The 12,916-nt window shown below is 39.0% G+C and overlaps 1 protein-coding gene across 1 annotated transcript in view; it reads left to right on the top strand.

The window, feature by feature from the left end:
* Positions 1-12,916, top strand: part of CPPED1 (calcineurin like phosphoesterase domain containing 1) — a 49,879-nt gene that overhangs the window by 17,889 nt on the left and 19,074 nt on the right. The window contains exon 3 of the mRNA XM_074158530.1: positions 12,424-12,846. Within this exon, the coding sequence (XP_074014631.1) occupies positions 12,424-12,846 (423 nt within the window). The remainder of the gene's footprint in view (positions 1-12,423; positions 12,847-12,916) is intronic.

Genomic DNA, 12,916 nt, shown 5'->3' with positions numbered 1-12,916 from the left:
ATGTGCTAACATATATATTTTTGCATCTGTTCATCCATTCACATACATGAAGAAATACATTTCAAATCTTTAAACATTTTGAATGTTTTTGTTTAACCCACCAATGTCAACCAAAGCCTGGATAGTTCTCTGTGGTAGGGTAACAACATGGGGTTGGTCAGAATATTGGTACCTTAAAGCATGATAAAATGTACATGCCTTTATAAATGTCTCTTTTGTAAATGGAACAAGTTAAAACATCTGATTAATTGCTTCAATCAGCTTTACAGAGCTGCAGTCATATTTGATAATGTTTTCTTCCTGCTCCTTGGTGTGCTTGCTCTCTGTGTCTCTCGCTCTCCTTGAGCCACAGTTGGATTGTAAGATCTTCCAGGATTGTGTCTGTTACATATTTTCATGTTTTTACTGTGCCATCTAATGTGTGTTTCAGGCTGTGAGCACAACAAAAAGTGCCAGAGGAACTTCTAGACAGGAAGCAGGGGCACAGCTATGGAGCTGGAAGGGGTTAGGCTGCAGCTAAAGGAGATTGTTAAGAGTCTGGATGTCTAAATTGTAGTTGAGGCAGCTACATAATTTTTTTCCATATCCGTCTGTAAAATTTAAATGTGCTAAAAAGAGTAGCAGTGTAGCAACAACTGCTGTTTAATCCAACAGAGATCTGTATGCTGAGGCAACGTAGAAGATACGTAGTCTTCTATTTGTAATATAACTTAGACACTCAACAGGAGGGAACAACTGTCTGCTGATCTTGGTGGAGAAAGTGAATTGTGACATGTACCGATCTCCTGCAGAGAGATGGTACCTATAAATACAGTTTTCCATAGTCTGTTCCATAGGTACATTACAGCCAGTTACAGGTGTAGATTGACCGGTATCAATTTAAAACCCACGGCAAACCCCTGATCCTTTTGCAATTCCATTTCACACTTTCCTGTTGCTCAAGGCCTCCTGAATTTTTAAAGAGAATATTAATTATTCTGGGCAATTATAGAATGGTCACATATAGGTGTGAATGCCGTTGTTGCCCAGGAGCGCAGTCAGAAGAGTATTGCTTTTGCTGCCTGTAGGCACTGGCTAGTGTGCTTTGGGCTGACTCGGCAGTGCCGCAGTCCTGGCCCTTTGGGCTTGTTGTCAGCTTGTTATGGGAACTTGCTGCCTGAACTGCAGCTTGGGGCCAGGCGAGTGTTGCTACTGTGAACAGTCTGAGCATGGGGTGACAAGAAGGGCTTTGACAATAGGGAGACAAGCTGAAAAGAGACGTCCCCGAACTATAAGCAGCTCACTGATGGTCTGTTACTGGTCACTGAGGCAGTGCAGCCTCGAGAGCTGGAAAAAGACTACTTTAAGCATAATGGGGAAAAAAGCAGCCAAGTAGCAGAGCAGGGCAGCTGCTGCAGCCGGGGAAAGCAGTGCCCTTGAGCACTGTGCCATGTGTAGTGGTGAAAACGGACTATGTAGAAAGGCTGGTATCCTCTAAAAAGACAAGATTATGAGTTTGGGAGGGAAATGTCACTGTCACAGAATCACTATGAGATTGCTAGAGATGCAAGTGCCCTGTCTGCTTCAATGTCTCTCCCTTTGCCTGCTCTCCTCTGCTTCAAGTGTCCTGGGCCCCTCCCTGCCTGCCTGGCTGGCGTCTGTGGCTGTCCCACACTCTGCCTGCTGCTTCCAGGGACTCCAGCTCTTTTGGGACCTTCTCACCTGCCAGCCAACTCCCTGTGACTGCATGTAGTCGTCAGTGTGTGTCTGCATCTCTGGTGCATGCGTTTTCCCCCACAAATTCTGCGCGTTTCGCTAACGCTAACTCCTCCATAAAGTCTCAATAAAGCATATCAGCTCAATTCAACTAATTACAATTTTGGGCACCACTATGTGCTTCATGTGAAAAGCAAAACTGTTGGCTATGTGCCTCCTCAAAATTATGTACCCTATCCTGTCTTCCATGCAAATGCTTTTTTTTTCATAAAATAATACAGGCAATGATATGCACAAAGATTTTTAAAAGCAGGTGCCAAATATTGGTATTCTGAGTTTATATTTAGGCAGCAATTAAGGGACATGATTTTCAAATCAGCACTTCTCCGTTTGACTTCTGCTTGACAATTTGATGATCAGGATACAAGACGAGCTGGGCATACTGGTTTTTATACAGTCAGTACCTCTTATAAGCTCTGACACGTACACTGTTAGAGAGTGAAGTTATTTACGTTCGGAATAGACAGCTTCAGAGCTGAGGAACATCAGAGCTGATGGTTCTGGTGTCCGGACAGCGGTATGGCTTCATTTCTGTTTATAATCACTGTAACATTTGAAGGCATCCTCTCTCCTGAGAGAATTACTAACTCGATTATCCTGAGCTTCTTCCCTGTGCCCAAATTTGATGTGCAACTGCCAAAATCCAGAATATTTCTATCTCGTTTCTGTTAAATATTGAGTACATTAATGTGACTTCCTCCAAAAGTGTAGTTTTCTTATGTGCTAAATCTTAAAGCATAGGCTGCAGCATATAATTCCAAACACCGGTCTTAAAGGGTAACTCTAAGAAAACTCTTCAACTTGTTCAGTTTTCTAAGTCAAGGGGAAGGCACATACCACAGCAAATGCTCCTAGTGAAAGCATTATTGTTTAAAATCTATTGTGAATATCCTAAATTCTCTTACTTAACAGTGTTGGGCTTGACCAGGAAAAGTCAGTGAATAGTTGATTTCAGCAAGAGCTGGTATCTCCTGGGAAGTCCTACCTGTCTTTCGGTTTTGGATCCACTAAAAGGGAACGTTGGGATAATACTGAGTTTCACAACTCTTATTATATGTATTATATATAATAAAGTCCACAGTCATTTGCATGTGTATGTTTTTCCTCCTTAGGAAGTATTTCACATACGTTTAATGTACAGACTTGTAAATTTGCAGTTGTTTTGCAGTTGATTCAGCCTGATTGATGTCCTTTCTAGGAGGCAGACTGCTGTACTTGTACTTTATTACGTCAGATATGAACTAGCTTGTTCACATTTCAATAACTGAGTTGTTGCGAGATTTGGAGATTTGCTGCTGGTGGGTTTTGCACACAAGATGTGATATGAATGTAATGCTGAAATCTGCATGCAAATGCACAAGCTGCCATTTATACATTTGTGAACTGAATAAATTACTGAGAAATGTCGTCCCATACAAATTCTTAATGTTATATACAGCAAATTAGTAAGGCATTCTACAAAGGAAAAAACTGCCTGATAATGTTTAATATTTTTCCCAAAAAGTGATTTTACCACAGTAAATCTGGCTGTGAACTGCTTTTATTATTGCTGTTAAACTACTGTTAAATAACCTATTTTGCTAAAACAAAGGAACATAAATTTAAAAAAAAAGACAAAACTTGCCAGGTAAAAATTAAGCTGCGCTGCTAGTCCTTAAGGGAAGCATGTATTTAAGGAGGTATTTTGCAAAGTTTTAATTTTAACTAAAAATATAATGGTTCTTTTAAAAATTTCCTTTCTCATATAGAAGGCATGGAGCACGAATTCTCATGTTTGATTTGTCCATATAACAAGCATATAGGCAGGTTAAAAAATGGTGTCTTAAAACATGGTTCCATATGACTGTAAGCGTGTCACCTTTACTATATTTGCTCTTTTTTTGCCATTTGAAGTGGCTGCTTGGTTTACTAACAAAAGCAAGTTTGTGTCATTTTTTTTAACTCCCATCAGGCTGGCACAGCTGGGTAGGAGGCAGCTGTATTCTATTGTCATATGCAGGTTCAGCAAAATTGTCAGCTAAATCCCAATTCCTGAATCTTTGTCAGTGGAGATTTATAGTAGAGCACAAAGTAGAAAAGGCACAGATTGACTTTTTAAGTGCAAGGTAGAAGCAGTGGCTTTGAAATGCTTGTACTGAATAGGTATATAGGTTTTATTTGTTGAATACAAGGTAATTTTTTTTTATAAATATATTACTGACTGATCAGTGGGGCTTTTTTTTGTACTGTCACCTGAAAAAACATGACCAGTGTTTAAGTTTGACCTAATTCCCTGACAATAAGGCAGCTTAATCTAAAGAAGTTAACTGCATCCGTTCCTTTTGCTGTTGCAACCTATCAAAAACTTAATAGCCAAACCAAGAGGATTCTTGGCTATTTTCTTCTCCAAATTCTTATGCTAATGTTAATTAATAATGTCTAAGAATTTGGATATGTAGCATGTTATTTGTCAAACATCTAATAATACCTATTTCAAGAAATGTCACTATGGTTGCGTAAACATTTAGTAGTAATTATCTGATTCTAGTAAAACCTAATGGAGCATTCAAAGCCTTCAAACTGCTTAGTGTGAAATTTAATTTGCTCTAATCAGCCCAAGAGTAGGGATGCATGAGAGATTCTCCATGTTCGACAATACATTGTGGTCTCGTACTACAAAAAAACCATTGGGCTGTCAGAAGTAAATATTTAATCTTCAGCAAGTATATACTTATTTGTATTTTAGACTATAATCTTTAGGACAGTAATTGTCTATATATGAAAATCTTTGAGATGTAATTAATTACATGATTGTCTCAAATAATATACTTTTATGATACAAGTATCAGTACAAGTACCTAGATTCAGCACTAATAGTGAAAACCTAGTACTAGATTTTATATATATATAAAAATATAAATATTTATGAAAGCATAGTTAGATTTTTCTCCATGTTCTAGTAAAAACTTACTCTCAAAGTCCCGTTATAATTTATTTTCTTGCTTCTGTCTCAGCCCAGAAAGTTTTAATTTAGCTTATCGTATTCTCAGCTTTAGCAATTCAGCTCCTGTCTATAAATGTTTGAAAATGTATACATGGAGCAGACATCCACAGTGAGTTATTTATTTGGCACATTGTACAGTAAATATATCACTGTGTTAGAATCTTTGTTGCCTCCTTTGTTTTCTTGGAATTAGATTTACTGTTTGTAAAGAGCAACTTGCACGAAGTCAGTGCTTTGGATTATGTAGGTATGGTCAGACGAGGTAATTAGAACTGTCTTTCTAGTTTTAAAGACACATTTCCAGGCTTTTCCATCTCTCTTAATCGTAAAGGATTTTCTTCTTCTTCCTTGGAAGTAAGATCTAGACCACATAATTCTGACTCAATTGATCAAGCTGTACCAAGTCTTTTCCTAACTGCCAGCTCTGACGTAGCCCACGGAGGGTGATATGACTGTAATGGGGAGGAACTGGGCTGGAGCATCCAGTCCCTGTCTGCGGCCCTGAGTGAGCTGCGTCACTGCTCTGACCATGGCGCATCACCTCTTTGCGTTGTAAGCTCTTCTCTGAACACCCCGTAGCCAACGAGTGGGAAACAAAGACACAAACTGCAAAAGATTATTTGGGCTAAGAGGGCGTATTCTAGGAAAGAAGTGGTTTGTCTGAACCATTGACTCTGGCCGATACTAACTGCCTTTTCATTCTGCATTTGTTCTGAGAGCAAAGATGTGTTTGTAAGGGCATCTGCCTTAGACATCAGGGAAAGTACATGTCTTTTTAAGTAATTGTACCCACTTACTGCAAACGTTTCTTGGTTTAACAGGACAATTTCATCGAAGTTCAGGGACTGGTGTTTAAAGAGTTATTAGTCATGCTGTGACTACTTGGTATGAAACTGTAAATGTGATGAAGGCCTCAAAAAGCTGTAAAATTTTCACTGGTAGTCATTTGAAGAAAGTGTGAAAGATAAAAATCTTGCTCTATCTCTTAAAAACAAACGGATACTGGAAACAAGACTTTTGTACCTTCAGCTCGTTGTTATTAAGTTTGTTGTTGTAACTCCTGTAACTTTGTGGTATTTTTTCCTGCTTGTGATGATTTCATCAGAACAGACCCAAAGGCAGTGATGGCCTCTGCTTGATGTGACAGCTCTGCACAGCCAGGAGATGACTAAGGGTGAGAAGAGCGGAGCTGTGCTTAAGTGAAGCACAATACTTATTTTCACAAGGGAAGGTGGAACAGTAAATGCCACAAATCAGGTTAAGTGGGCACCTGTGGGGCTGGCTCCCAGAAAAATATTGGCATTTGCAGTCGTTATATTCAGTGTCACGCACTGAAACTCTAGGAGCAGTTGATCCCCCAGTAGGCTTCCTTGTTCATGTTTTAGGTTTTGTCATTGCTGTAATGCAATAATTGTTAAATATTAGCTAAAACTGGAGTTAAATTTTCTTCTTATTTCAATGCCCGAAGTTATAAAATAAATTTAATTTGTGTTTTCATGCAGGGAAATTCTTTCGTGTGATAACTTTTTGTGTCTCAGAACAGATTATTACTTGTTTCTAATGTACTGAAAAAGTCAGTTGCTTACAGCTGTAGACAAATGAGTACTTCAGTTCTTGCTTTTCAGTGGAACTAATGAAATGAGGTTCTTTATAAGTTAGACTGAGTAGTCAATTTGTCCAGTAGTTAATATAGTCATATTTACATTATTTTTAACTGTGTAATAAATTTTTTTGTACATCATAAAATTGTTTTCAGGCAATTTGACTATTAGAAATGTACATTTCTAAAGAAGAGAGAGAGATTTTAGCTATTACAGCACAGATTAAGCCAGAAAAACCTATTTCAGAACATGACCATAATGGATTTATTAAAATTGATCAGCTTATTCTCGCATGTAATAATTTGGAATGACACAGTGTCTTGCGTGACTTCATTATGGCAGATGCTAGAGGGGAAACTTTAAATTTAAAACAAGGAACTATGAGGAGGACAGACTAACAAGAGCACCAGTAAGACTGAACTGGATGGCCGGGTAGATCTTTCCTTTCTATGCCAGCGCCTCTGTATTATCACATTTTTGTAGTATCCTAGGAAAAATGAATGTGAAGTAGAGAGCAAGGTGTTTTTTTGATAACTATTCACAGACAATGAGAGAATCACTTCTTTTGTGGGATGGTAACATGTAAACAAATGAAAGAGGGTAAGAGTTTGGCCATGACAGTGGAGTCGCCTGTATTGGTGAGATGGGGAAGGTCAGGAAAGAAGGCAGCATGGCGAAGGATAGTGTTGGAGCTTTGGGGTGGGAAAGATCTTCCTGCATTAGTGCTCTGAAGGGATGCTGGGCTGCGTTTGCAAAGATCAGAGAAAACTCTGCATCAGTATTTGAGAAGTGACAAGATTAGAGCTCAGTTAAACTTCTATTCATGGTAGTGTGTAAAAATTAGATGTGGTAAAGTTGTAATTGCAGAAGTAGCCTGTAAGATACAGTCTGATCTTGATGAAACTATTGATTTGGGGCCTGGGCTGTTCTCCAAGGGACAGGCGCAGCGATGGGGCTGTCACTGGGTAGGGGGCCAGCGGAGATGCTGAGAAGGATGATGTAGGAGCTTAGTTGTAGCCCTGTTAAGCTGGAGCCAGCAGCCAGGTATCCAAAACAACAGCAGAGATGAAAGGCAATCCTGTTTTGAACAGGAGGAGACATCTTGCCCACAGGAGAGTAGAGGTAGCCGTTGAATTTGTTTCCGTGGACATACTTACAAAAGGAGCATGCTGTGAATATAGCCTTGGACTCTTCTCTTCTCTAGAAAGTTAGGGAATACTACTAGGGAAGGTCCTCTAAGTGGCATGCAAAAGGAGTAGAGCAACTGCAGACAGTCATGAAAAGCAAGAAAGACAAACATCTCAAGAACAGTGAAGTGCCCAAAATAATTAGACCCTTTGGTTAAAGCAATTGTGATGCACTATAGGGCCCAGGAAAACACACAAATCTGTCTTTTATCTGTTTGTAACAATCATTGGTTGCTTCCAACAAGAGTTACTTGTCTTTTGATGTCAGAGTAATTTTCCTGATACCATAATAAATTACAGACGGAATGGGCCCAATGTTTTTATACATTCCATTTTTACCAGTGGTGTTTTGACATTTTTATTTTGCTTTTATGAGATTTAGTTACTATTTCTATTTGATATTTTGTATAGTGTTTTAATCTACAATTTAGCTCTTACGTGTTCTTTGATAATCATTCTCTTGGGGTAAATGTTAGGCAGATTGCAGTTGTCATATCAGGTCTTTTCAAGAGTGTTGCTCACATAAAAGCTCATAGTAAACAACGTTCTTTTTAACTTTCTTCTTTTTCCAACTGAAAATTTGTGCTTTCCCTTAAAAAGGATGTGTTCACAACTTTCTCTAAAGTTTGGGATGCTTTAAGATCTATTGAAATACCGAGACCAAGTAATTTAGAAATCCAGGAAATGATTGTGCTGTATTTTTACATGTTAAGTTGGCTGAGGGCATCTTGGTTAGCTTCATCCTCAAAGTGCCTGTGCTGCCTCTCAGCCCAAGGCGAGGAAAGATGTTGCAGAGACAGAGACCACTGTAACCGAGTGCAGAGCATCACTGGGGATGTAAATATGTTTGTTCTCTGGCTCAGTTGAGGCCCCCCTGCCAAACTTTTGAAGTCAGATGTTAGGTCCACAGATTTTTTTACATCCCTAGCCCTTCCTGTAGCAAAGCGTGACACAGTACTGTCTGGGTCAGGATTTGCAGAACAGGTAAACAAGAGGTGCTGGTCTGGCTCCGGAGAAAACCCACCTCCAAAAGCAGGTTCAGAAACAGCAGCAGCGTCAGTATCACAGGTTGAGCTGCAGCAGTTCTGCCCTGCGGCAGAGTCAGCTTGTGCCAGCCGGATCCCCCAGAGTGACTTCCCAGGTGATCTTTGGAGAGCAGAAAGTTCTCTGAAATGCAGCGTCATCAGGTAATATTGAGTAATTGACCTCTGACTGTCTTTTTCTCTGTGAATTTATGACCAATAGCTTTGATCGTTAAAAAAAGTCGGATTACTTCACTAGAACTTCCATCCCTTGGAAAATGACATGAATTGTAGATCCAGGCCAGCACCCTCGCTGTTCCCGCCACACCCAGGGCCCCTCGCAGGGGCTGGAGGCTTCTCCTGTCTTGGGGGAAGGGTGTATTTGGAATTCTTCTCCTTACACCAACACAGAAACACCTGGGGATACCGCCTAACAATACCATTATAACCCACTCCTTTCCCTCTCCTAATATGTATCAGTAGAAAAATGGGTGCTATTGTTAATTGATTGCTGATTTTTCATTTGCATTACTTTGGGGGAGAAAGTTACAGCGTTGGTGTAGGTTATTGTGAGTGAAGAGTTGCCTCAGATACAAAAATGGCAAGCAACATTCATTACAGAAATTTGGTTCGGGGGTAAACAGAGCTTCAAGTTGTTCCCATAGCTAGTGCATTAAAACACCCAAACCCAACATTTTGTTATAGAGGTGCTGTATTTTGTGGAATACCAGAGTAAACCCTAACTGTGGATTAGTAGCTAAAGGATTATTTCTTTGGTAGAATAATCTGCAAATTCTACTTTTGCTGACTGAAGCCAGCTTCAGCAAAAACGCTGAGAAATTTCTTTCTTGAAATCTGCTCTTTCAGTGAGTGAAGGCAGGTTCTCTTGACTCCTTTAAGCAACGCAGCAAAGAATATGGGAAGTGTGTATTGTATCACTATTTTCCTAAAGAACAGAAAGATGTACCACAACAGAGACGTTGACATTGCGCCTTTATGCTCCTGTTCACATCGCTCAGCTTTCAAAAATGATAGACTGGAAAACTGCGGAAAATTGTAGGCAACGGCACTAGTAACAGTTCTCACTTCCATGTTTTTCATAAAAGCCAAACTGCCCTTTATGGGCTATTAATTTGTGAAGTCATTTATCTCAGGGCAAGACTGTATTTACAGAACCTAACATAAAGACAGACTATTGTAGCCTGGGATTTAAAAATGTCACTGCACATGATGCCAGGATAAACACAACAGAAATTGATTTCAGTTACATCTACCTTGACACTTCCCAAATTATTTTTTTACATTGCCTCTTGGCATTGTATTTTTTTCCTATTCGTCTACAACAAACCTCTCTCTAAGCTAAAGAAATACGTGTCATCAAGTAAAAATGTTCTTCATAGTTGCAGTAATTAAATATTATAGCTAGCTCTGTGCCTGGTAGAGATTTCAAGAGGCTATTTACAGGGACCACTGTAGTTTTCTTTTCTGGTTTCCTTCTTTTCTTTATCACTTTCTCTCCTCTCCTCTCCTTTATCTTCTTAATGTATTACTTACCTCACTTGTAAATTCAGAGGGAGGTGCCCTCAGGGGACACTGCATGGTGGTGTGGCTCGTTGGTGCTGCTGTGAGCCCCAGCCCTTCCTCTCCAGCGCTGCACCCAGGGTACAGACATTACCCTGCCTCTTCCCAGCTTTATCTCCATGGGCTTCTCTGCTTTTGAAGTTGCTTTGACCTTCTACCAGGAAAAGGTCAAGCCAAGATACAATTGTCCTAAAATAATCTTTACTTAGTACAATTTCCTAGACTCATTGGGCAGAGACCTTGTTTTCCGTTTTGAGCGATCTGTTTTCTGCAGTAAAACACTGAATATGTCTCTCTGTTGCTATAGAAATAATATTGCATTAAATGAGGGAACCAGTGCCCTGCTGTCGACAAATCTAATCTAAGTGTTAGTCTCTAGAGCTTGAATTTCACCACTGGGAAGAGGTATACATAATTCTACAAATTATTTCTGTAACTTATGCATAAATGTCTTTATACTCTGAAACTGTTAGCTAAATTTCCCAAAGTGATAGCATGGAGATTAACATGGTGTAATGTGTTTACATATATCTTAACAGAGCCTTCCCCCCCCTGCTCCCCGGTACATTTTCATATTTATAGCTTGAAATTTCCAACTCTTTGCACAGGAAGGTGGGGAGTGGCAGAAGCAACTTTCTCAGCTAGATTCCCTACCCCACGGGCAACAGTATGCCAGGTTCATTTACATTTTTGGTTTTATTTTTTAAAATCCAGCTCCTCCAAGTAACCTGAGGTGTCATTTGCCCTGTTTTTTCTAGTATTAATAAGGATGTTTTCCATAACTGGAAGGACGGCCTAAACTGACCGCAGTCCTGGTACCCCACAAACTGCCCACTACTTTCTAGACCACACTGGGTACCGTATGCCCCGCATTTCTCAAGTTACTCAAAGATTTTGCTACAATAACTTTCTACCCTGTACAGCAGTTAAATACAAGAGAGTTGTGGATTTTGACTCCATGTGCCACATATCAAATCTCCCCGTCTTTACATTTAGACATAATTTGGGCATAATATGAATATGGTTTTTTCCCCGTGTTTTTCTAAAGCAGTAGGACTCTAGTAACAGCAATAAGGTGGTACTTGGGCCTGTATCTATAGGGTACAGAAAAGGAACGGAAATCTCTGCTAATAATAGTTGCTAAGGGTCAGTGTTTGTCAACATATTGATCACAAATATTTTGAAGAAACACAGAGAAAAAGATCTTTTATTTATCTCAGTTACATTACAGAAGCCCCTCTAATACATTTGTATGTATTATATGTATGTGTAGTTACAAAAATAGAACACAATTTAAAAATACATGATGATTGATTTGCATAGACCTGTATGGAACTGTATGTTATCAATCTGATTTTCGAGTTCTTGTAAAAATCCTGTTACAACTTCTTGGTTAAAAAATGCAATTGTTATTTGTGAAATGGGCCCATGTTAGATATATGTTATGTATTGCAGGACAAAATACAATTTATAAATGTTCCATTTAATTAATGAATAATAAACACGTCAATGGCCTCTGATCAACAGTTACTCTTTAGAAAACTTAAAAAAAAACTGTCATCATTATAATAAAATAACTGCTTTTTTAAGAAAACACTTTCTAAATTTTTTTCGGTGATTGTAAATTAATCTTCCTAAACAAGGACCAATTTCTGACAACTAGAAAAGTAACTGGGTTTGCATATTAATATAAAAACAGAAGTGCAGGGAAATCTAGCAGAGTACACAATTACCTTTCTTTGAAATTAATGCCGTGCTTATTATTAAAACAGACTCATCATATAAACAAGTCGCCACAAGATACTAATTATATTTTTGCTGTTAAAGTAGTTCTTGTAATGAAAAAAAAAAAAACCACGACCTTAATTCCTTTGCACAGCCATAAACTAGAAAACAGAGGTTGACCTGTTTTTTACCCTTGTGTAAAGTTGTTACAACATCCAAGGCTGCTGCATTTTTTCACCACATCATCAGTCTCTGGATGAAAAGAACCAGCTGCTAAAGCTTTTGGTGAAAACACTGCCCGTTACATCACCTACGGCTGTGCTCTTTCTTGGTTCCTGTCCAGAGCCTTTCTTAAGGCAAGTTATTGAAAATGACTGAGTGCTTCATAAGGGAGGGAAAGGGTTCAGTGGACACATTAAAGTGAAGATGTATTTTCTAGATCCCTGCATATTATCACGATCACACAACGTAAAATATTTTCTTACTATGCATAGTTCCATAAACAACAGCTAACAGCGAGGGTAGGAAAAGATAGCGTAAACGCTAAAATGTGTTTGTTTTTTCTGTAGGAACTCAATGGAGAAAGGACCAAGAGCGAGATTTAAAGAATGTTCTGAAGAACACTGACCAGGACATCCCATTGGTATTTGTCAGTGGAAATCACGATATTGGCAATACTCCAACAAGAGAAACAATAGATAATTATTGCAAGAACTGGGGAGATGACTACTTCAGCTTCTGGGTTGGAGGCGTTCTCTTTCTGGTGCTGAATTCTCAGTTATACTTTGATTCTTCCGAATGCCCCGAGTTAAAGCAAGCCCAGGACACGTGGCTCAATGAGCAACTGGCTGTCGCTGAAAAACATAAATGCAAGCATATAATAGTATTTCAACACATCCCTCTGTTTCTGAGAAAACCTGATGAAGACCATGATTATTTCAACTTGGAAAAATCAGTTCGTCAAGAGATAATGGAAAAGTTTCATAAAGCAGGTATTTTCTCAAATTTTCTTATTTTTGAATTTTTGTTTACAATTGTTAATGGCTATTCTGCCAGAGAAAA

Source organism: Numenius arquata, chromosome 14 (genome assembly GCF_964106895.1).
Source record: "Numenius arquata chromosome 14, bNumArq3.hap1.1, whole genome shotgun sequence".
NCBI lineage: Eukaryota > Metazoa > Chordata > Aves > Charadriiformes > Scolopacidae > Numenius > Numenius arquata.
This window is presented reverse-complemented; position numbering and strand designations above follow the sequence as displayed.